This window comes from Rousettus aegyptiacus, unplaced genomic scaffold (assembly GCF_014176215.1).
Source record: "Rousettus aegyptiacus isolate mRouAeg1 unplaced genomic scaffold, mRouAeg1.p scaffold_m13_p_12, whole genome shotgun sequence".
Classification (NCBI taxonomy): Eukaryota; Metazoa; Chordata; class Mammalia; order Chiroptera; family Pteropodidae; genus Rousettus; species Rousettus aegyptiacus.
Genome location: NW_023416287.1, coordinates 10,593,568 through 10,617,546, shown reverse-complemented (window position 1 = coordinate 10,617,546; position 23,979 = coordinate 10,593,568). Strand labels below are relative to the sequence as shown.

At 46.6% G+C, this 23,979-nt stretch overlaps 3 protein-coding genes across 5 annotated transcripts in view; 2 read left to right on the top strand and 1 right to left on the bottom strand.

Moving 5' to 3' along the window:
- The window catches only part of WFDC3 (WAP four-disulfide core domain 3), a 37,941-nt gene extending 37,014 nt beyond the window's left edge, over positions 1-927 (bottom strand). The window contains exon 1 of the mRNA XM_036229353.1: positions 375-927. The gene's annotated coding sequence lies outside the window, so the exon portion shown is untranslated. The remainder of the gene's footprint in view (positions 1-374) is intronic.
- Positions 928-1,005: 78 nt separating this feature from the next.
- DNTTIP1 (deoxynucleotidyltransferase terminal interacting protein 1) lies at positions 1,006-17,166 on the top strand. 2 transcript variants are annotated; one of them, XM_016152376.2, is made up of 13 exons: positions 1,006-1,161; positions 1,741-1,811; positions 2,471-2,567; positions 5,292-5,390; positions 8,406-8,474; positions 8,733-8,789; positions 9,042-9,100; positions 10,013-10,058; positions 12,040-12,098; positions 12,200-12,260; positions 15,069-15,140; positions 16,628-16,683; positions 16,798-17,166. In XM_016152376.2, exons 1-13 carry the CDS (start codon positions 1,057-1,059, stop codon positions 16,931-16,933), a joined length of 987 nt encoding a protein of 328 aa, XP_016007862.1. In that variant the 5' UTR covers positions 1,006-1,056; the 3' UTR covers positions 16,934-17,166. The 2 variants fall into 2 exon arrangements, with proteins under 2 accessions (XP_016007862.1, XP_036085244.1); XM_036229351.1 differs by having other exon boundaries at positions 1,086-1,161; positions 1,514-1,811.
- Positions 17,167-17,991: 825 nt separating this feature from the next.
- Positions 17,992-21,194, top strand: UBE2C (ubiquitin conjugating enzyme E2 C). 2 transcript variants are annotated; one of them, XM_016152450.2, is made up of 6 exons: positions 17,992-18,174; positions 18,691-18,718; positions 19,473-19,559; positions 20,134-20,338; positions 20,444-20,503; positions 20,945-21,194. In XM_016152450.2, the coding sequence occupies exons 1-6, from the start codon at positions 18,074-18,076 to the stop codon at positions 21,001-21,003; spliced, it is 540 nt and encodes a 179-aa protein (XP_016007936.1). In that variant the 5' UTR covers positions 17,992-18,073; the 3' UTR covers positions 21,004-21,194. The 2 variants fall into 2 exon arrangements, with proteins under 2 accessions (XP_016007936.1, XP_036085245.1); XM_036229352.1 differs by lacking the exon at positions 20,134-20,338 and having other exon boundaries at positions 18,012-18,174.
- Positions 21,195-23,979: the final 2,785 nt, after the last annotated feature.

Below are 23,979 nucleotides of genomic sequence, written 5' to 3'. Positions count from 1 at the left end.
GCTGGGATTTAATAATAGCAATGACAGATAGCATTGTTTCAGGTTTTATCTGTGCCACAGTTTTATGTGCTTTACGTGAATTTACTCAATCCTCACTGCAACCCTATGAGTTAGGTGCTGTTATCCCCATTCTACAGATGAGGAAACTGAGGCACAGAAAGACCCGTGGGTCACATGCTATTAAGTGGTCGAACAAAGGTAGGCAGTCCAATTCCATAGTTCTTTAATCACCATATCATACTGAATTTGAACACAGATCTTTTTAACTGCAAAACGCATGCACTTTCTACTACTACCTTATACTGTGACTAGAGGGGAAAGTAACTTTCTCTACCACCCATAAATCGATCCAATTCTATTCAGGGCCGTCTTACCTCTAAGGCGGAGCTAAAGAGAGCTCCGGGTAACGCCACAGCTGTTAAACCCCTGCATCCCCGGCCCATCCCAGAATCACGTCTGGGGAGAGAAGCCCAGCTCCCTGGGGCTCGGGGAATCCACGGTCCAAGTCCCAACCTTCATTCTGATGCCTTCAGGCACAAGAGGCAGCTCTGGGGTCGAGGCCTGGAGAGATCCGGTGGGTGTTAGGGCCGGACCTCCTGTTATTGGGTTTCTGGGTCCCCGCATTAGGCCCACTCCGATTTCGAGCGCCGAGTACCCGGCATATTAAAATCGTCAGCAGTTTTCAAAGACCGAACTGCAGGCGCCGCTGTACGAAACGCTCCCCTCTCAGCACCCCGACCCCAGGCCCTGGAAACCTGCTCCCCTCCCCCTGTCCCGCACTTCTCCAGCCGGAGAACAGTCCTTGACTGAACGCCCCGGGTCCACGTCCACACCTGCGACGCCGCCCCTCCCCGGAGGGAGCGACAACCACCCCCTCACTCAAAGCCTCTACGCGTCCCGGACTCCGAAGAGACGCGGCGGTTTGGTTCCCATGGTAACTGCGCAGGTCGCCGTGTCGTGCTTCCGGGCCGGCGGCCGGCGCGCTCCAATGACGTCAAGTGGCCACTTTCCGGCCGGTGGCAGAGTCGGGCTGAAGTTGTAAGGGTCGGGGGCGCCATGGGGGCCACTGGCGACGCCGAGCAGCCGCGGGGACCCGGCGGGGCAGAGCGGGGCGGCCTCGAGCTGGGAGACGCGGGCGCAGCGGGGCAGCTGGTTCTCACGGTGAGGGCGCCCCCAGGGAGGCCGGGCCGGGCCTGGGCTCGGGCCGGCGGGGCCTCGGGCTCCCGGGACCCTGGCCCGCGGGCGAGAGAACGCGGCGGCTGGTGCTGCTGAGGGGGTTGGCGTTTTCGCAGTCCGACGACCTGGATTCACATTCTGGTGCCGCCTTCCTAGCTAGGTGACTTGGGCCGGTCCTGTCAACCCCCTGAGCTCCAGTTCCTATTCTGTAAAACGGAGATGATTAGTACCTGCCTCATAAGGTGTTTGTGGGGATGGGATGTAAATGCGGGTAAAGCGCCCAGACATGGTCTGTCACAGAGTAGGCACTCAGTAAACACTGGTTCCCTTCCTCCAGCCGTTCCTGGAAAAGGTGGGGTCAAGACTTTTGAGGCTGGAAACTTTCCTTGAGTTTCCCTTCCCTGGCAGAGCCTTCCAGCCACTGCTGTACCCCAGACCCCAAGGCGAGAGAGATGGTGAATGCACCCGAGAAGCAGGGCTGTCTAAGTTTAACTTCATACCCACCCTCCACCTCCACCTGAGTGTCACGGACCTCGATGACATCTGCTCCCTTGGTCCCCACAGAACCCTTGGAACATAATGATAAAGCACCGGCAGGTGCAGCGAAGGGGCCGTCGCTCGCAGATGACAACAAGGTAAGGCTGACCTGGGCTTTAGCTCCCAGGCATTGGTTTGGAAGGCAGCTTGGGGGTCCCCATTGCACGAGGCTGAGAAGCGATCCTTAGCCTGTAGAAAGAGCACTGGACTAGGAAAGAGGAGACCCAGAGTCTATAAGTATGTGCCCTTGAGCAAGTCACTTCCTCCTCTGAACTCATGTACAAAATGAGGGATTAAACAACACCTAAATTCCCTACCACTCATTGGCTCCATGTTTGAGGGTTCTAAAGAGGCAGAGTAGCATGGAGGTTAAGAAAAATGTGGCTAATAGTATCCACAGGGTACTATTACCTTTCAGTAATAATGAATAATAAATAACATTATTATCAAATAATAATAATAAAAGGGGAGAGAGCCAATTAAATGGATCTTCACTAAAACTATTAAAGTGTACAGAATTTTCTGTATGTGTTACACTCCATAAAACACTTTTAAAATAATGCCCATTTCATAGAGTTATGAGAATGAAATAAAGCCATGCATTTATGTGGTTTGCACAGAACCTCAGCACATTGCTAGTTTTCTGGAAAAGCTATATATTATTGTCATTAAAGGATCCATTGTCAATAATAGGCTGGGCAGACTAGAAAGGATCTATTTGGCCCATGCCCCCTGACTGTCTTTCTCCTGAATGCAGTTTCACAGATCCTTCCATCTCCATGGACCTCCTCCGAGCTGTCCTGCAGCCTAGCATCAATGAGGAGATCCAGACTGTCTTCAACAAGTACATGAAGGTGAGAGGGATACAAAGATAAACCATTAACAGGGAGGGAGACTCATTGGCAGTCCTTTGCTGCATCACAATCTTCCTGGCTTGCTATAATACACACAGATATCTAAAGCTTTCCAATTCTGAACCCCCATGAACTTTTTTCCCTCTTAGCGAGTAATTCGAATACCTCTTTTGCCAGGCTATCGTGAAGGTAAAATGATTTAAGTGTAATGTGCTCAGAACTGTGCTTGGAACATAACAACTGTTTTTATTACTTGTTTTACTAATATTACCATTGTTATTATTTAAAATTTGTGTCTGGGACTGTAATAAACATCTACATGGTTCTACCTGAATTCCCCATGAATACTTCAAACCCAGAATATTCTGAACAGAACTCTTTATTTTTATTCCCAAACCTCCTCCTCTTGTGTTTGTTCATTCATTCAAGAAGTGTTTGCTGACAGGCACTATTCTGGGCACAGGGGATATAGCAGTGAACAAAGAGTCACTCTGACTGCTGCATAGAGAATAGACTGCAGGAGGACCAGTTAGGAGGCTTGAGTTGAAACTGGCTTGGCTGTTAGCAATGAAGATGTCGGGATAGGGTCAGATTCTGTATGTATTTTAAAGGCAGCAACAGGATTTGCCAATGATTCAGATGCACAGGGTGAAAGAAAAAGAGAATGACTCCCAAGTTATTTGCCCTAGACAACTAGAAAGATAGAGTTTGCCATTGGCTTGACATGAGAAAGAGGGGAACAGGCAGGGGAAATCAGGAACTCAGTTTTGGACACGTTAAGTTTGAATAGGACCATCAGTTACTTAGAAACCAAAACCCAGGGACACCGCCTGCTTCATCTTCTCTATCCAGTTGCGGCGTCACGTGTGCTCCACTGCATGATCTGTCGATTACACCCTTCTTCCTCGCCTCTGCTTTGGTCAGGCCTTCATTATGTCTCACTCAGGCTCCTGCTATAATCCCTAACTGCCTCTATTCTCTCCCTCTTTCAACCCACCCTCCAGGCAGCTGCCAGTGATCCCTAACATGTAAGTCCAATGGTGTCATTCCCCTGTTTAATATCTGTCAGTGTCTTCCCGTTGTCTTCTGGGTAAAATCCAGATTCCTTAACATGGCGTACATGACCCACTGTGATCAGACCCCGCCCCAGGTCTGTCGAATGGTCGCACCATAGGTTGATTAGCTGGTCCCTAGGATATTTGGTTGTTGCCAGTTTTTCTCTATTACAGACAGTGCTACGTTGAACGCTTCGAATATATTTCTTTGGTTCACTTGTGAGAGCCTTTCTGGGGGATAAATTCATAGAGAGGGAATTGGTAGGTAAAAGGGATTACATACCTTTCCCTTGAGATGATTTCCCTCCAGAGAGGTTATGCCATTTTGCATTTCTATCAGTAGTGTTTGAGAATGCCTTTTATTCATCACTGGATTTCATTCCCAGGTCCAGTGGTAGCTTCATATACCTGTGAGGTATATTCATTGCACTGATTACCTCACAGGTTGATGTAAAATGTCCAGATTATTTTAACTAGCTTCCGTTTAGCCAATAATCAGTATTGATCACCGGTATTAATTTAGTTTTTGTTTTAAAGTCAAACTCGCTTACTCATACTATTTAATTAGGCCTGAAGCACTTTCCTCCTAAACTCTTAAGGTCTCTAAGTCAGCACTTTCATACTCTTCTCCTTGGTTTGATGTTAACGAAGGCATTTGACCCGAGAAATATAAAATGACAGTACATCCCCGTGGTTATCTCCCAGGGTAGGAGCGTTGGTTATAGGTTCCAGAATTCTTCCATATGCCAGAGAGAACTGACACTTAGTTCTAGAGCCACCACTTGGACACTTATGAGTATGTTCTCAATGCCTTGATTTGGGGCTTCACATTACCTCGTCCTTCAGTGTTCTCAGGCTCAAGGTCTCCCTCTTATAACCAGTGGAGGAAACTTCTACCTTCCTTTCCCCAGCCAGTTGGAGCTGCTGAAATCCTGGGGCCCTTGCCAGGTCTCACTGCGCCCATGTCATAGATGTTTGGCTTGGGCAAAGTCAGATTCAATCAGGACTTTCTGTTTCTGGGTTTTCTCAGGCCGACCCTGGCCTATTCACCTAGGCACTGGCATTCTTTTTTTCTTCTACAGAAGTAGTACATGTACACTATAAAAATTGAGAGAATATAGATTTTAAAAAGCAATCATCCATGATATTGCTGCCGGTACTTTAATATATATTCTTACAGTTCCTTTGTCTCTGTGTTTGCTTTTTGCTATTTTACATAAATAGGCTCATACAATGCCAAAATATTTTACAACTCACTTCCTTCACTTGGCAGTATACCATGAATACCTTTTATGTCAAAAATATATTCTCCTATACATCCTTACTGTGATTTTTAACATTTCCATATTACTTCATGGCATGGCTATATCATAATCTAAGTTATACCTGGACATTTACGTTATTCTTCGATTTGGCACTGTTTACACATTAGTGCTGTAATGACCATTCTTTGGTCACCTCCATGATTATCCTCCTCAAATGCGGATAGAGTAGGGAAGCAGAGACGGGGATATGAATCTAAATCTGTCCGATCTCAAAACCACGCTCATAATCAGTTTTCCCTTCTGTACAAGGGTGGGAGAAAAGCTTCTCTTTCATATTCAGTTTTCTTCAAGTCGATGCAAATTAGCAGGACTTCTGACCTTTCCTCTATTGTACTTCCCCCTAGTTCTTCCAGAAGGCAGCACTGAACGTGCGAGACAACGTTGGGGAAGAAGTGGATGCAGAGCAGCTGATCCAGGAGGCCTGTCGGAGCTGCCTGGAACAGGTGAGACCAAAGGGGACAGGAGATATAGGCACTGGATTTAGCCCTCAGGGCTCCACTAGACATGTGATCTGATCATTAGTGGTAATACTGAGCTTACAAACTACTTACATCCAGACAGGGCTTAGCAGTGTTGCTCACAGAAAGGAAGGGAAATAGTTACTATATGCCAGGCACTGTGATGGATGATATCACATGCATTTGTTCCTTGACGTCTCAGAAGAAACCTTGTGCAGAAGACATGTTTTAATTCTTAGTTTACAGATGAAAGCAAGAGTTAGAGTAGCTAAGGTCCATCTCATCTCTGCAGGTGCTTGTGACTTGATCTTTCAAGTAGTCACAGCCCTTTTGGCATCACAGGGACTCACCATTTCTGCCTCCTTGCCTCTCAGGGTGTGGTCAGGAGGCATGACATCAGGTCTATAAATGGCTGTGTTCCCAAGAGAGTAGTGAATCTATTTGCATGTGTCAACTGCTGTTATTAATAGGAAGTGTCAGCATCACCCAGATTCTGTGCTTGACTGTAAAGCCAATAGCTATCAGAGATGGAAATTTCTTCATAATCAGAACCACAAGGGCTGCTTTGAGTTCGGTCCTATAAGGGTAATTGTCATGAGATGAGAGAGTAACATCTTCTGGAAGGCTGGTTGGTCAGCTACTCGGGCATAGCCTCAGAAAGAGCAAGATCAGGGTCTGGACGTCAGCTTTGAAGGGGCAGAACTCCATGCTGTCAGTGAAAGCTTACTCAGCTTCTTGGTGTCATCTGTCGGAGTAGATCATGTCATGTTTCTTAGACTGCTTCTCTCTTGGCTCCAGTCTTGGTGGTCACTCCCCCTCAACATCCTGGGCCAGCTCATCTTCTCCACCTCTAACTACATGACCTCTGACTATTGGTGCAATCCTGAGTTCAATGCTCAGACTCCTGTGACTCACTCTCATTCTCGGTGGTTTCGTACAGTCCTGTGGCTTTGATGCCTAAAAATGTAACTGCTGATGGTTCTCAGATATATATCTCAGCCTGAGCCACTTCCACATTTGCCTTTCTCCAACCCATTCTCCCAGCAGCCAGACCCATCTTCTTAAAGATGAATCAGATTGTCTTACTCTCCTCTTCATTAAAACTTCTCAGTGATTATCCTTCTCAAGCAGAATGAAACCTCGATGCATTTCCATGACCCACAGAGCCCTACACGGACTGGCTCCTGCCTCTTCTTTAACTTCATCTCATCCCACCTCCCCCTACTGACTATATTGTAACCATACTGGGCTCCTTTCTCCTCCAGCACCAACTCAGGGCCTTTGCACTTGCTGCTCTCACTGCCTGGCATGCTGTACCCTTAACTCTACATAACTGGCTCCTCCTTTTCTTCAGGTTTAGCTTGCATATCACCTCATCAGAGAGGCCTTCCCTTTCTCCAATTACTCTCTATCACCTCTCTCGTTTATGTCTATTATTCATTTTGATCTGAAATTATTAATGGTTCATTTGTTTATTCTCTGCCTCCCTCCTACCCCACCTCTGCTAAAATCTTCAGTTTTATAAGAGTTGAGGTGATCTTATTCACTGCTGTATTCTTAGCACTTGAATATAACTCTTACTATATGTACACTAAGTGTTTATTGAATGACTGACTGACCGACCGACCAATCGACCAACCAACCAACCAACTGACAGACTGACTGAGTGAACAAACGAACAAGCTGAGTTACTGCTCTTGTAGAACTTACATCCTAGTTAGGCATACAGGTGTGAATTAGCAAAAACGTGAACGATTATACATTGAGACTCATGCACTCTTCACTGAACAGGGATAACTTTTGGAGAAGATCATGAGTTTAATTTTGGGCTTAGCTTATTTGGGACATCCACTCATGGACATGGGGCAGACTATTATGAATCTGGAGCTCAAAGGGGAAGCTACAACTGAAGATAAAAAGTTACAGAGTCATCAATTTATAGATGTTGATTGAAGCTGTGAGCGTAGATGAGAGCAGATAGAATAGCTAATGAGGGAGGATGGATGAAAAGAACCAGACTGAGGAGGATGAGCCAGCAAAGAAAGCTGAGAAAGAGCGGCCAGGGAAATGTGGCCACAGGGGCCAGTAGAAAAGCGTTTCCAGACCAGAAGGAAGCAGTGCTGAGGGCCATCAAATGCTGCCCCGAGACGTCACGTGGTCCCAAGTCTCCATAGGCCTGCGAGGCCCCTGCCGTCCTCCCCACACTCCTTGCGTACCACTCTCTCCTGCCAATTACTTGCCAGACTGTATTTTTCTTCAAATGAGCCACATCTCTTCCCACTTTAGAGCTTTTGTGCTTCTTCCTGCTGCTGACACGCTTCTCAGCTTTACTAATAGTGGCTCCTTCTCCACATCTCAGCTCAGAGGCCACCTTCTCAGCGAGGCCTTCTGTGATGACCTGCTTCAAGTAGCCCCTGCTCCCCGGAGATTTACTGTCACATCTGCCTGGAGTGTTTTTCTTCAGAGCATTTCTGATGATCCAAAATCACCTAGTTTATGTTTATTTATTTGCTTATTATCCAAATTGCCTACAGAATACAGGCTGCACAGGAGCCAGCACCTTACTCCTGCAATTTCCTGCTGCGTCCCCAGCACTTAAATACGAGGCATCCAGTATTTATGAAATGAAAGAAACAGCTTTCTAAGGACTGTGTAGTATATCAATGGATTTAGTTAGAAAAATATATAGTATATATTTACATGGAAAAAAGTGAGGAAGAATTTACAATGAAATGGTAACTGTATTCTGTGGATATTGAGATTTCAGATTTGATTTTTTTTTTTTTTTTTTGCTTATTTACATTTTCTAATTTTTCAACAATGGTCTTTAATTACTCAAGTTTTTTTTAAATACATAATTACTTACGTACATATCTTGAGTGTCTCCGTGCTGACCGCGAAACAGTTTTAACCCAGTTTGAAGTTGCGTCTATAAAAATGGAGGCCGAGAGGCTTATGCACCAGAATGGCGACTGTTAACACTTGGTCTTTTTCCTTCAGGCTAAACTACTGTTTTCAGATGGAGAAAAAGTTATACCCAGATTGACCCATGAGCTTCCAGGGATAAAGGTCAGAGTGCTGTGTCCTGCGGTGTTGGTGGGGGAGACCATTCAGACTGGGGAGCAGTTGAACTCTGGGCCCCAGGAGGTTCCATGTAACACCCATTTGTGGGACCAGGTCCAAATACCGTTATACCAGGAAGGTTTCTGGGGCCAGTCTCAGAAGGAGCAAGAGGGTGTAGTCCAGGGACTCTGCCTTCTGCAACCCCAGGGGACCTGCAGTGCCCAGGCACTGGTCTTCCAGTGACTCCCTTTCCTTTACCTACAGCGTGGCCGACAGGTAGAGGAGGAATGTGCCCATCGAGGAAGCCCCATTCCCAAAAAGGTACCATCTCCACATTTTCTGACTGGGAAAAGGCCTCACGGCTCTGGAATAAGGTGGCAGGCTTTCTCAGTGCGCCCTTGGGCCTTTCTAGCATGAGACACAGGAACCCCGAAAACATTCACTCTCCCTGCTCACTCTCAAGCATCGTTTGGTCTCGTTGGAAAACCATCTCCACCAGTGACCCTGACCTGCTAATGGGGTGGGGTGGGGCTTCCACAAGGTCAGGCCTCTGACAGCTGTTCTTTATGGCAGAGGAAGGGACGGCCTCCTGGACACATCCTGTCAAATGACCGGGCAGCCACCGGCATGGTGTGAGTAGGGACCAAGAGAGCCAAAGGGAGGAGCGGGGAGGAAGCGGGCCTGGAGGAAGAGACCAGAGTTCTGTGCCTAGAGAAATCAGATTCGTCTGAAGTCACCAGGGAGAAGGGTTACCCAGGCTTAAGGGGTAGGGAAAGAAGCCAGCGAGGAGGAGATTTTATCTGATTTGTGCCCCAGAGCAGTTAAGCCCAGCTTGATTAAACACCAGACATTTTCTCGTTGTTAGTATATATTGAATGTTAATAGGCCATAACTGGTCTAAACACCTTACATACTTTGCTTTTTCATCCTTCGGCCACCCTCTAATGAAAATATTAATTTTGCAGATAAGGAAACAGACTCAGAGAATTATTTGCCCAGCTAATAATGGGCAGAACTCTACTATGTTGCTTCCAGGACGGTCATTTTCAAAGATTTTTGAAGCAACAGAATTTTTTTTTTTTTTTTTGTAAGCAATACTTTATATGGAAGCCCAATATATGAAGCAGATAAAGCCATGCTGGTCTGGTTAAGAGAGATGTGGATAGCTCGAAGCCACTAGCTTAGGAGATGGAGTAATAGTGGTCTCATGCCTTGGATTTGTGTCCTACCTGAGCAAGTTCATTCCTTACTAACACAAGATCAATAGGGCAGTTGCTGTTGTTATATCCTTTTGACGGATGAGACCTGCAACTCAGAGAGGTTCTTGGATTTGCCCGTATGGCTAGGTACTATCAGAGCTAGTTCTAAAATGGCTTCTAGTCCAGTGCTTTTCTCCCCTTGCCCCTCCTCTAATGAGTAACCAGAAAGAAGTACGCCCAAGGCTAAAATGAGAGTGTGAGGAACTCCCGCCACTACCGGCGGGCTTCCTGCCAGTCCTAGGCCTGACCTTGAAGAATTCACCTTTCTTCTTTCTTTCTAATCAGATGGAAGCCAAAATCCTGTGAACCAATTCGCCGAGAAGGCCCCAAGGTACGATTATGTGAGCGTGGCAGTGACCTCTATCCCAGGGAGACTCATTCAAGACTCTGGGGCCCACCATGAGGGAAGGAGGCTGGGGGTGGTGAAGGGTATGTGCGCACCATCCCAGAGCCATCTTGCCCTTTCCCCTATCCCCGCTTCCTCCGCACCCCCACGCTGGTCTCCCTGAAGGATCCCAAGTAATGATTGCAGTTGGGGGCAAAACAAAGAGAGGGCTTGAGTATCTGCCGAAGCCTTCTTCCGGTAAAAGCTAGTTGTCACTAATGCTTACTTAGGACTTAATATGTGATGGGCACCGCCCTAAATCTTTTTGTGGATTATCTTGTTTAATCTTTGTGGCAACTTTATGAATAGACTCCGTTACTCTTCTAAAGTTGAGGAGCTTCCTTTCCTGCCAACTCCCTTGTGGGCAGAAATTATTTCATCTAGTTATTTTATACGCTTAATACACTTGAGTATATACTAAGGCTCAGACACTTGCTCAGAGTCTCATACCCGGTAAGTGATAGAGAGCTAAGTCTCAAACACAAGGTTCGTTGACACCAGAAGAATTGTTTGCAAGCTCTTTTAGCAATAGAATAGTTCTTTAGTTAAAATCATAAGGAAGCCCAGTGAGGTAAGTAAAGCTCCACTGTCTCGGTTGAGGCTGCGGCCAGTAGAAACGGGCCACCACTTGTCTTGCGGGCCCTCTGTTCTCTCACCGCAGCTTTCTTCTAGAACTGCTCCTTTAACGCAGGCGGTCCTGCGTTCTCCTGGCTCTCACCGTTCCTCTCCAAACATCCTTTCTCTCTTTTGAGAGTTCTTTGTCAGCAATGACCAGTATAAATAGGTATTCCCTAGAATTCTCTCCTTGGCCCTCTTCTCTGCCTGATTTCTCTCTGAGCGATCAAAATCATTTACTCTTAAGGTTTCAGGGACCAGGGACCAGCGTGTGCTAAAGTTGCCATACCTTTTTGGTCGTCCCACTACTCTCTTTCTAGTTTAAAAACTAGAAAGTTTTTACTGTCTTCTAGACCTTCCTGCCTGGAATTTCTATAGCATTTCGAACTCAGCATACCCAAAATGAAAATCAGAATCTTTCCTCAAAGACTTTCTTATTGCATTTACTACTTTCGTCATCCCCTTGCCTCCTCCTTTCCTCCTTCTCTCTCTATTCAGTCAAGTTCTGGGAGCTTCTACTTCCTAAATAGGTCACAGTTGCTGTTCCCTCCTCTCATCCTTACTGCTATCCTAGCTCAGGCCCTCATCTTCTTTCAAAACTACTCTGTTACAACAACCTCTGAACTGCCCTCCCTGCCTACAGTCTGCCGCTCGAGATCCATTAGCCACATTGCGGAAGAGAGCTGTTTTTAAAGCAAGGCTCTCCCTGTTCAGAGGCCCTCAGCGACTCCCCCTATCCCCTACAGAATAAATAAAATGCAAACTGCTGAACAAAGTGTACTTGGCCTTGAGCCCCTCTCAGCCTCTCTCTCCAGCCTCATTAATTACCACTCCCTAATTTGCATTCTCTCTTAGCAACACAGAATTGCTTGTAGTCTCTCCAGCATGCCACGCCAGCTTTCACCTGCCTTTATTCACGCTGCTTCTCCTTCTTTCTCCCCTCCACCCTGTCCAAATTGTGCTCACCCTTTCAGAATCAACTTGGAAATTACCTGTTCCAGGAAGCCTTCCGGGTACTCTCCCCTTTGACCTCCCTCCCACCTGGCACTCACCCATATCGTTGCCCATCTCATGGTGGTCTAATTATCTGTACGTGCATCTGTGGTCCCCTGGAGAACAGAGACTATCTTATTTGTCTCTTTATTCCCAGTGTCTAGCACAGGGCCTAGCGTATTGTAAGTACTCAGTTTCTTGAATCAGCTGTGTTTTGAATAATGGACAGGGCGGTGGTGGTAGAAGGCAGGGGGAGGAGTGTTTCCATCCTGCCCACCAGGTAAACCTCACCCTCACCAGCCTCTCTTTTTTTGCATAGTGGGACCCAGCTCGGCTGAATGAGTCTACCACATTTGTGTTGGGATCTCGAGCCAACAAGTAAGTCAAAGAGCTTTGGCGCTGAGGGAGGGGGAAGTTCAGGAGTCCACCACTAGGACTGCAACAGCTGGAATCCTTACCACTCCTCCGTTACTTTGCAGGGCACTGGGGATGGGGGGCACCAGAGGGAGAATCTACATCAAGCACCCGCACCTCTTTAAGGTAGGTGAGTGCTAGGAGTTAGGCGTGCCGGTCGCAGTGGAGTAGGTGGCATGGGAACTCTAGATGGCACAGGAAGCCTGGGACAAACGCTGATCTGGGAGTCACTACATCTGGGTTCTAATTGCCCCTCTGCCCTTGAGCTTAGCCTTTTGCAATTTACTCAACACCTGTGTCCCAATAATAACTATTTACCTTGTATGTTTATTGTGTACCAAATATGGTTTAGATGCTACACTTATATTATGTCATGGAACTATCCTTTAAGATGGATAATGTTATTTTTATTTTACAAACTTAAAAGAAAACAGGTTGAGAAAGGCTAAGCGACTTGCTCAAAGTTACCAGCTGGTAAGTAGTGAGTCGAGATTCAAGTCCAGGGGTCCTCAGCAAAACCTGTGTTCTTAACCACTCCTTTATTCATTTGTCTATAAAATGAAGAGACTGGAGCAAGCTCTTCAGAGAGGGGACGCCACTCCTGAGAGCAGCTGTGCTTTAGTCTCCACTCTGAGAAAATGATGAGCAGGGGTCATGAATTCATTCATCCTCTTGAATTAATTTGTATTTTATCAGTCACAAAAGCATCCAAACATATTAGCAAAGAAGTAGTACATGCGTGTGCAAGACATGATTTTTTGCACCTATTCGCAAGACTTGGTGCTCCCTTCCCAGAACTACACAGCCCTTCCGAGATCGCAGAACCATGGGCTCTGTCTGCTATACTCTGGGCAAGTTCAAGTTCTTCGAAGGACAGACCTGTTTCTTGTATTTTGGGATTCACAACACCTACACAAATTGCATACTTGCTTCTTCTTCATTTTCCTCTCTTAGTGCCTTCACTCCAGCTGTTTCCTTCCTCCCTCATCCTCATCTCTGCCACGTGCCACGTTCTTTAAGAGCCTTGCTCGCATCATCCCCCAAGGGAATATGCCCTTGGACCTGCTTCTGTTCCTGTGGCACAATAGTTACAAGTATGGTTTCAGTCCTGGTGCCTTTACTTACTAGGCATGTGACCTTGGGCAAGTGGCCCTGCATTTCTGATCCTGTTTTGTCGTCTATAAAATAGGAATGATTTTTGATTCTCTATCAGTGACAATAAGCATCTTTTCATTCATTTAGAATCTATATCTACTTCTTTTGTAAACAGCCTATTATATCTTTTGCCCATGTTTCTGTCCTTATAAAGGCATTATTCAAATTTTTCTTTAACTTTTTAACTTTTTAAAGTTATAAAAATAACATAATAAACCCATTCTTCTAAAAAGATTCAAACAATACACAGAAGCTAATAGAGAACAAAACACAAAGTTCCTTGTCACGCTTGATTCTGACTCTCCCCTGTAGGCCACTACCAACAACATGGTGGCACCCGTCAGTCCCCTCCTTGTCCTTTAGTGATATTTAATGTTATTGAATTTATACCATACATATTGTTCTCTGATTTTATTTTTTCGCCCCAAAATTCACCAATTCATTGAACAAATATTTACCGAGTGCTGAGCATTCTCAAAGTGCTAGAGATAACAGCAGTACATAAAACAGGTACATAATGCTCCTTGCCCTCATGGAGCTTACATTATTTGCAGGGTAAACTATGGCCTGTGGGCCAGCTCCAACATTTTTACATTTTTAAAGAATTTTTACATTTTAAAAAGGTGATTTTAAAAAAAATGAATAGTATGTGGCAGATGTATGTGACTAGAAAAGCCTAAAGTATTTACTTACTGACCCTTTACAGAAAAAGTAGAAACTTAATAACATATAACATATAAATCTGGTGGATAATATCTTAGCGATGTGTCCATGTTATTAAGGTAAGTGCCTATCATTTTATTTTTAACAACTGTATAGAATTCTCAGAATAGATATTCCATCATTGATTTCATTACTCCCCTATTCAAGGATATTTAAGTTTTTTCCAGCAGTTTTGCTATCATAAACAATGCTGCACCAGACATCCTTGCATGGTGATACACAGACATATGTGGGTGATTCTAAAGGGTAAATCCCTGGAAATAAGATTATTGGGTCAGAAAGTACACACTTTTAAATTTTTGAATTTTTGACTGATATTTATATTACATGGGAAGTGAAATATTTAAACTCGAAAGTAGTAACCATACAAATTTCCCACCTTGGTCTCTATTTCAAATTTTCTGTCTATGTGATAAAAACCTATCTTTATCGAGTACTTATTTTGTGTCTGATACTATATTTAGCACTTTTTTATGCACTATTTCATTTATTCTTAACAACCCTTTAAGTATAAATACTCTGTTTTACATATGAAGAAACTGATTCTCAAGAATGTGATTGACCAGTTTTACTCCATCTAATAAGTGCCAGAAACCAGACTTTAAATCTTTGTTGTCTAATTGCAAAACCAGATTCTTAACTGTGATTCTATCCTTCCTTCCTCGGACTGTGAAGTGTCCTGATTTTTGTTTTAGGAAATAGTGTCACCATAATAGTCAAATGTGTTGTAAGCTTCCTCAGATAATTTTTTCAAAGAAGAGTAGAGCACTAAAATAATAGTCGTCAGTCTGAAAAGTTGCCAGAGATACTGTGTTTTGACAAAGGAAGGGGGTGGAGATTAGATGTGAACTAAACCTCTGGGAATGGCGTCCCCTGCCCTGGCTTCCTGGGCTCAGATGTGTTTGCTCTGAAGAAGATGGTAAGCTCTCTACATCTACCAGGCTAGAACAAGGTCTTGGTAAAAACTACTCAAGGGCCAAGAGCATGCTCTGGGATCAAATGAGAAAAGCCCCTTGTACTAGGCTGATGTCTCCCCTGTGACTTCATCCCTCACAGTATGCAGCTGATCCCCAGGACAAGCACTGGCTGGCTGAGCAGCATCACATGCGGGCAACAGGGGGGAAGATGGTAAGCACTGTTCCCATGTGCCACTGCCAAAGACCCACCCAGCCCAGGGCCCAGGGTTCTGGCTATTGGTGGCAGCCTGCCTCCAAATCTGAGAGGCTCTCAAAGCCTGACGAATGTGGGAAGGGGGACTCACCATTCCTTCATGCTGAACAGCAGGCTATAATCCCTGGATTCCCTTCGCTGTGTTAGGGCTCCCGCACAGCACCCTCTCACCACCTCCCCACATCATCCCTTGCATTGAGATTGTATTAGCTGTGCATATGAATGGCAGATACTGGACACACAATAATAATTTTCCCTCATGCGCCCCTTGGCAGATTTCACTCATCAATCACAACACTGCCACCAGAAAGTTATAAAATCGTTTCTCAACACAGTACTCCAGGGAGCACCCCTTGTCAATAGGGGATAAAACTTGTTTCTGTACCTGGCAGCCCCTTCCAGAATCACCTTGAGTTCTCAGCTCATATCAAGCAACAACCTTAGGAAAATAATCGCTGCATAAGTTCTAAAACTATCATGGAGGATTTCGTTCATCACATGCAGCATCCCGCCACCTGAGGACTCACTCAGTTCCACTGCTGGGACTGTTCCTATTAGAATCTAATGGCCTTGCAAACCAGTATGCCATCTCATGTCTGGCATTGAAAGCTGTCCTTTATTTACTATATTTATACCTATACCTGTTTCAAAAAAGATTTCAGGGAGCTTACCAGTGGTACATAAAATGTAATATAACATAAGTAAGAAATGGGGGGAAGGAAAGGATCTAAAATGAAGCCATGAAGAAGACTAGTTTTCAAAAAGTTTAACTGCTGTCCCGAGAGACCAGTGCACTTAATGATTTTCACAAATTCAGCTCTAGGCCCTTTTCAAGGACACCGGTTCTGTTACATAACTCACAGTGCCCTTAAGATGAAGACAGTCAAATTGCTCGAGGGACATACATCTATTCCTGACCCTGAGACTAGAAAGAAATGTCTCCCACAAAAGACTTTCTCATGCGATGAACAACATCCCCTGTATAGTAAGCACACAAGATGACTCTCTCCCACTGCAGACCTTGGCATTATGCCAAAGCAGGCCCCAGGACAATACAGCCCAGTTACTAGACAGCAGTGCAGTTTCTCAAGTTTTCTCTTCTGCCACTAAGTTCAAAACTAAATTATTTTAGCTCCTAGAGTTAACATATAAGCTTCCTCCTCCTGATTTCCTGTTTCCACGTATATTTGCTAGCACTCTTGTCATTTTGTTATTAGCCACTTCAGGGCCCTTTTTTAAAAGAGAAAGAGATTATAAATTAGTCACCAGTCCCCACTTCCCCGCCCATAAAGTTTCTATTTGAGTGAAAGATTGTCTCAAGGAAGTGTTCTCCAGACAGTCTCTCCCTACTTACTCTCACATTAAGCAGATGTTTAATAAAGTGTTATTGAGTTAAACTGAAATGAATCAGAGGTGACGATCACTCTCCTTTGCTCCTGCCCCAGGCTTACCTCCTCATTGAGGAGGACATCCGGGACCTCGCCGCTAGCGATGACTACAGGTAAAACCAGTAGGTCTGTCCTCTACCCTCCCCCAGGCCTTATAGGAACCCCCAGGATGAGCCTGGGCCTACATCCTCTCTTGCTTCAACTTTTCTCCTCGATGTCTGTTCCAGAGGATGCCTGGACCTGAAGTTAGAGGAGCTGAAATCCTTTGTCCTGCCCTCCTGGATGGTTGAGAAGATGCGAAAGTACATGGAGACACAACGGACAGAGAATGAGCATCGTGCTGAAGCACCTTCACAGACCTGAAGCCAGGTCTTGTGGCTACACTTGGCAGCCCTCCTCCAAGGCCCTCTTACCCAGATGGCTGAGACCACGGCTAGGACTGCTCCTAGATGGATCTCAGCAGCATTAAGCTGTGCCTGGGCTAGTTTGTAGTGACTTACTGCAGAGCACCCCCAGACTGGCATGTGGTTCTATATTTGTAAAGTTATTGGGATAAGAAGCAATTAAACAGTTTGTAATAAACACAGATGGTGAGCCTGCTGTGTGTTCTGCCTTGTGGGGGCCGACAAAACATCAAGGGCTCTAGAAGAAGTTGGTGTAGGAAAAAAGGACCAAGTACTGCTTCCCCCTTCCCAGGTTAGACCCAGGAAGGTCCCACTGCCCCATGCACATAAATTTTGCTTTATGAGATGAAGCTGGGAACACCTTGCCAAACTTCCTGTCCTATTATATCTTCACCCAACTAAGGTACGAAAGTAGCAGAATGTGATGGATGGCACCACGGAGGTGTGGGGAGCGTGGGTGGGGGAGTAACGACAAACCAGAAGAGAAATGCAGCCTTTTACTTCCCCCATTTTATAAGTTAAAACACTAAATTATGTAGAGGCAACATATGAATCTGTTTTCTAATAGGGAGTCTACTACTAGATCTGCCATCAGCCTCCAATTTTTCCCCTCACACTACGATAGGGGGAAGGGCAAGGGTTTCCGGTTACAGGGAAAGGTACTGGCGCTGCAAGATTGTAGACCTCCATTCCCCTGGGAGTAGGGATCGTGGCAGGGCGTGCAGGGTGTTCCAGCCGGTTGCCAGGCATTTGACCTAAAGGGGCTCATCCCACGTGGACTTCTTCTATGCCCTTTAATGGTTGGCGTTTTCCAAAGGCCACCAATCCGCTGCAGGTTCGTTTAAATAGCAGCCTTTCTAGCCAATCGTCCCTCAGAGCAGGATTCCCGCCGCCCAGTAGTGGTGCCCTGGTAGGTGGGTCTAGCAGTTGCATGGTGACAGCACTCCGGCGCTCTCCATTGGCTGGATCAAACCCAAGCGAGCCTCTGATTGGCCAGCGCTGCCTGAGGGTTACAATTCAAACGCGGGCGGGCGGGCCTGCAGCCCTGCAGTTACAGTCCTGTACTCCGAGTTTCTGTGACCCTGCCAGCGCCGCCAGGATGGCCTCTCAAAACCGCGACCCAGCGGCTGCCAGCGTTGCCGCCGCCCGTAAAGGAGCCGAGCCCAGCGGGGGCGCCGCGCGGGGCCCTGTGGGCAAGAGGTGAGTGGTGCGGAGGTAATACCTTGGGCAGTGGGGCCCACAGCGAAGGCTTCCGAGACCCCCCCGCCACCGCCCTGGAGCGACTGAGATGTATGGAGGGGTGGGGACACTCTAGGAGCTTGGGCTGCCCTTAGAGACCCTCCCGAAGGAGGACAGAAGGTGGGGGACGCTGCCAGGATCCTCCGCGAGTGAGTCAAAATGAAGGTTTGCCGCGGACCCTCGGTGACTTTGCGGGGGCGGCGGAGGGGAGAAATTTTGAGATCTGGCACGGGGAGAGACGCCAGAGGAGCCATGGAGGTTAAGGAACACGCTAGAACCGTCCTGTAAGAGCCTGGAAGTGACAGGGTGAGGACTCACTAGGACCCTCCTGTGGTAAAGAGAGTGAGTGTGCCCCAAGCCGAGTCTCACCTCAGGATGTAGCGAAGTCTCCTTGTCAGCTCCTGGGGTAGAAGATAGGACCACCTGGAGCCCTAACCCAGCCAGACTCCCAGATGACTGAGAATGCTCTTTTCGCAGGTTACAGCAAGAACTGATGACCCTCATGGTGAGTGACGACCTGCCAGGTCCTCAGCCAGTTGGCACCCCCTCCCGCTTGTACTCAGTTATCAGTAGCCTCCTTTCCTAAGTCAGGCGCTTTGCTAGACACAGGGATGAAAAGATGGGTCCAGTTTGCTCTCCCCTGGAAAGAAATTCACACACCCCACCTACACCTTTTCTTCCAGCAGTATCTATTCCTAATCCCATCTCCCCACAATTAAGTTATCTCTAAAATACAATTCCCAGAAGCCATACAAGGCCTTCCCCTGTCCTGCCCTGCCCTACTTCCTTGCTCTAAGCTTTACCCACACCCAACCCTCCACCCTTAGTATTTCTAGTCTTGTCATTCTTTGGGGTACTTCCTTCCTAGATGACCTTTTCTACATTAACCCTGCATATTCGACTCAAATTCTCCAATATCCGTATCATATAACCCTAGTCTTTGAATAGTCAGGGCTTTGTGTGGAACTAGCATTCAATAGAATGTTGAATTGAATTCCCAGCAACCAAGAAGATTGTGAGTACAGAGCTGCCTTCTGCTTCCCTGCATAATTCCTCCCTCCTGGCCTTGAACCTTTATAATCCCAATACTCCTCCCTAGAGGGGCATATTCAGTCCCAATAGTCTAACCACTTCAGAAAAGCCTATTAATTTGGTCTGATTGCTTTATTTTGAGTCAAAATTGATGGGATTGAGGGGTAAGGGTTTATCTACTGTTAGAAGTGTACTCTGCAGCCCAGCAAGTGCTATTTCTTCCCCAGATGTCTGGTGACAAAGGAATTTCTGCCTTCCCTGAATCTGACAACCTTTTCAAATGGGTGGGGACCATCCATGGAGCAGCTGGCACAGTAAGTATAGGGTTAGGGTAGGTGAGTATGATTTTGCTGGGTCTGGGGAGAGGTGGGATATGTTTCAAGCCTTGAGCCAGGCAGCCCACTCCTATGCATCTGTCCTCATGCTCTGAGCCTATGGCCCCGGTCTCTCCCTCTGTACAGTAAGAAGGTTGGTTTAAAGCAGCATTCTCCATTAGATTCCTAAGGGAGCCAGATAGCAAGGAAAAGAATGGAAAAGACTTCAGCAAATGAGAGTGCACAAGTATCAAGATGGCAGCTTCCAAGATAAGTCCAAAATCCAGATCTGTGCCCCAAATCTCCTAATGTTTACATCTTAGCAACTAATCTAATTGTACTAAAAAGCACAGCTGTGGTAACCCTCAGGATGCCAATTTACAGCCCTTAGACCAAAGGGTCATTGATGTCCCCACCAGATACGAGAGGCAGCACCAGAACCAGTGTAAGACTGTCTTCTGTCAAGTCACAGAAAAACTCAAAGATCCCAGTATGCCCCTTATATGGGGCTTGGGCTGGGATACAAAACTCAGGATGGGAAGCTTACTCCCCACTTCTGTTTCTCCAATGCCAGGTTTATGAAGACCTGAGGTATAAGCTCTCTTTAGAGTTCCCCAGTGGCTACCCTTACAATGCACCCACCGTGAAGTTCCTCACGCCCTGCTACCACCCCAATGTGGACACCCAGGGTAACATCTGCCTGGACATCCTGAAGGACAAGTGGTCTGCCCTATACGACGTCAGGACCATCCTGCTCTCCATCCAGAGCCTGCTAGGAGGTGACTTCTGAGACTTGTGCCTCCCCTGCAACCTGGGAACCTGTCAGGACTTCCACAGCTAGCCTCTTCTACCCCCTTGACCGTTCTTTTTCTCTTTGCCCTCAGAACCCAATATTGACAGCCCGTTGAACACACATGCAGCCGAGCTCTGGAAAAACCCCACAGGTGGGTCCTTCATCTTTCTCGCACGGGGTGATCCCTCCCCAGCCTTCAAAGGCTTCCTCAAACCAAAGGGTCTCAGTGACTTGGGGATGCGTGTGTAGTGGCGGGGGGCTTATCAACCCAGATAACCCAGTCCTGCCTCTGCCTTGATGTTTCTAGTTTGCCTGTGTGGTTAAAAAATATATATAAGAAAATTAACCCCTTCCACATGAATGTAGGTTGAGAGGCTTTTTAAGTAGAAGGCAAAGCTTCGTGCAAATGACTTGCTCACCAAGTCTCCCTAGTCCTCTCCCCAGTCTCACTGGAGCGGAGCCAGTCCAGGAGGGAGAATTTGTTGTGCTGAGAATGTCCCCTCAAAACTCCCACCTTTACCTTCCTGCTGCTCTCTTGCCCACCTTAACTCCTGTCCCCATCACTCACCAAGACCTGCCTGTTCTCTTCTAGCCTTTAAGAAGTACCTGCAAGAAACCTACGCAAAGCAAGTCTCCAGCCAAGAGCCCTGACCCGGGCTGTCCAGACTCTCTCCTTGTGCTGTCTTTTTATTTTTTCCTTAGATGGTCTGTCCTTTCCTTGATTTCTGTATAGGACTCTGTATCTTCAGCTGTGGTGTCATATTTGTTTTATTTGTTTTTAAATTAAGTCTCTGGTTGAGCCCCTGTGATGAATATATTAAATAAATACATTTTGGGTTGTTTGTTTGTTTGTTTTTTACAAGTTGCTGCCCTGTACTTAACCCTAGAGTTGTGCCCAGGGGCGGCAGATTCAGACTCCTGGGATCTTGGCTCATGTCCCTGCTTCTCTCTCCAAGAAGAAGCACTTGACCTTCAGCATGTCCAGGCTGTAGGACCAGTGACCTGGATTTGTTTCCTTGTGACCTTAGTTATTTTAAGATTCTGTACCTGTTTCTTTATCTATAAAATGACTGTCACAAAATGCCTGTCTCTTTGGAGTTGTGACATGTACCGGAAGTGTAGATGACTGTTGGAGCTGCTCCAGCTGTGTTGCAGATGAGGTTGAACCAGACCAGAGGTGGGGTGGGGTGGGGGGGCGCATGGAACCAGTCACCCACCTGACAGTAGATGCTCTGGTCCTGAAAAAGGACAAAAAAGGCTCAGGTCGCTCTGCAGCAGGCCCAAGACCTGCAGAGACAGCCAGGAAAAACCCCTTCCCCATTAGCCCTCAGGAGGGCTCTTGACTTGCCCCTTGACCCAGGTTCCCCAAAGATGGCTCCCCACACTAAGGGGGCACATTTACTTCCTGCTCCAATAGCCAGCAGCATCCCTAGCTACTGCACTACTGGCCCAGCCCCCAGCCCCTCAGGCCATCTTTCCACTGGCCTATTTCAGGCCCCTGATGGTCCCAGCCTAGGTACTGCAGGGAGATCTCCAAGGTGGACAAATCACCCAGGTGCACTCCAACACAGCCCAGGTCTCAGTCTCTTCACCGAACCTGGGGTCAGCTCTGCCTGCAGCTGGTTGTGCAGGCCTGAGAGGGGAGAAGACAGCAAGGGGCCCACCCGGAAGACTCTCACCGACCCCTTTTCTGACTCCTGCTATCCCAGCCCCCTTTTCCTGCCCTACCCCCACCAAGCAGCCACATGTGAAAATTGGAGTTGTCAGAACTGGTATTAGAATTTTGGTGTCCTCTGCTCAATTTCCTCATGTCAAAAAATATGCCCTTGGCTCTCTCCTTGGAGCTGTGCTTCTCAATCTAAAGTGCATATAAATCCACCTGGGATCTTGTTCAAATGCAAATTTTTATTTAGTTGGTCTGGGTTAGGACCTGAGGTTCTGCATTTCTAGTCAGCTGTCATTTCTGTGATCTAGTTAAAGGTATAGAGCAGTGTTCTCCAGGTGTGCTCCTTCCGGCAGCACAGGTTCACATCCTTAGCCCTAACAATCTGTCCAGGTGATTCTAATGCTCTTGAACTTGAAAATTGCCAGGTTAGAGGAGGTCTGAAAAGAGCAGAGCTCAGAGCCTGGCGCTGAGTTGGTCCTTAACAAATGTTGGCCAAGGCAGACGTATATTCTTCTGCCTTAGGAAGCCTCCCTGTGTGGTCCTTGATCACCATGTTTGGTACCCCAGATGGTCACATGGCCTACCTCGAATCAGTCACACTCTCTACACTGTAGTTCAGAAACAATCAGTGTCTTAGAATTAATTGCTGATAAAGTAAAATTATTTTACATTAATAGGGTTACTAAAAGAGAGGGAGTCACCCCGAGCTGCTGGTGAAGACAGCTACAGATCAAAGAAACCCAAGCAGAGACAAAGAGCTGAGAGATGGAGAGAGGTGACATTGTTTGAGACTGGCCTCTAGTTCATGCCATGGCATCCGAGTTTCATGAACCAACAATCCCTTTTTGATGCTAAGTCAGTTTGATTTAGGTTTCTAACCTGTGAACAACAAAAAGAAGCCAGCCTAGCACAGTAAGTATTAGAAAGTATGATTATTCCTATTCACTCAGTATTATTGAGTGCCTACAGGGTAAAGGCCCTATGCTTGGGGCTGGGCATAAAGCAGGGAAAAGGACAGTCTGTGCTCAAAGAGGCTGAAGTTCAGGGGGGAGACAGGCACATTCATAGGGTAGAGTAAGTGCTATAGAGAGGTGGTTAAGCGCTCAGACCAGGTAGGCAGAACTATGTTAGAATCCCCACTCCACCCTGATATTACTTGTATACATTTGGGCATTTAGACTTAACCTCTCTGTAAAATAGAAATATGAGTAGCTACCTCATCGGACAGATGAAGGACCTTATGATGGCACCTGGCACATAGTAAGCACTCAATAAATGCGGGGTGCTAGGCTCACATGCTCCTGTGAAAGCTCAGAGGTGGGACACCTAAGGAAGACTAGGAGATTCGAGGAAGGCTTTCTGGAGAAGGATTGGCCTAAGGCAGGAATAAGAAAGCACACTTCTCGGAAAGTTCAGGGGGATGGACAGAAGGGGAGGAATAAAGTCTGGCGAAGTAGCATGGATGTCAGGTTATGGAGGGCTTGTGAGGCCATATTAAAATGCTTGGGCTTTATCTTGAGGGCAACTGGCAGCTAATGAGGCCATGAACAGGGCAGTGACATGATCAGATGTGGTTTTAAAAAGATCCCTCTAGCTGCCATCTGTCTGGGGAGTAAATGGTAGAGAGGAGGTCAACTACTGTTATCAACAGCCTGGTAAGTTATGACGCTGAGTGGGCACGAGAGGAGGGATGAAATGGTAAGGAGAAGGTAGCAGAGCACAGCAAGTAAATTAGAGGTGGGAGATGAGCTCCAGAATCCCTGATTTGGGCCTCATCCCTCAGAGTACCATCCCTGAAATAGGAGACGCAGGAGAACAAGATGGAGGAGGAGGGGGACGTCAGTTTAGGTCAGAGCCAGTCTGAAGTACTCAGGACATCCAGGTAGATTGAACTGTCAACAGGTAGATGGTATCGCAGTTAAGAGCCTTGCTCCTGTTTCTACCACAGAGCAATATCATCT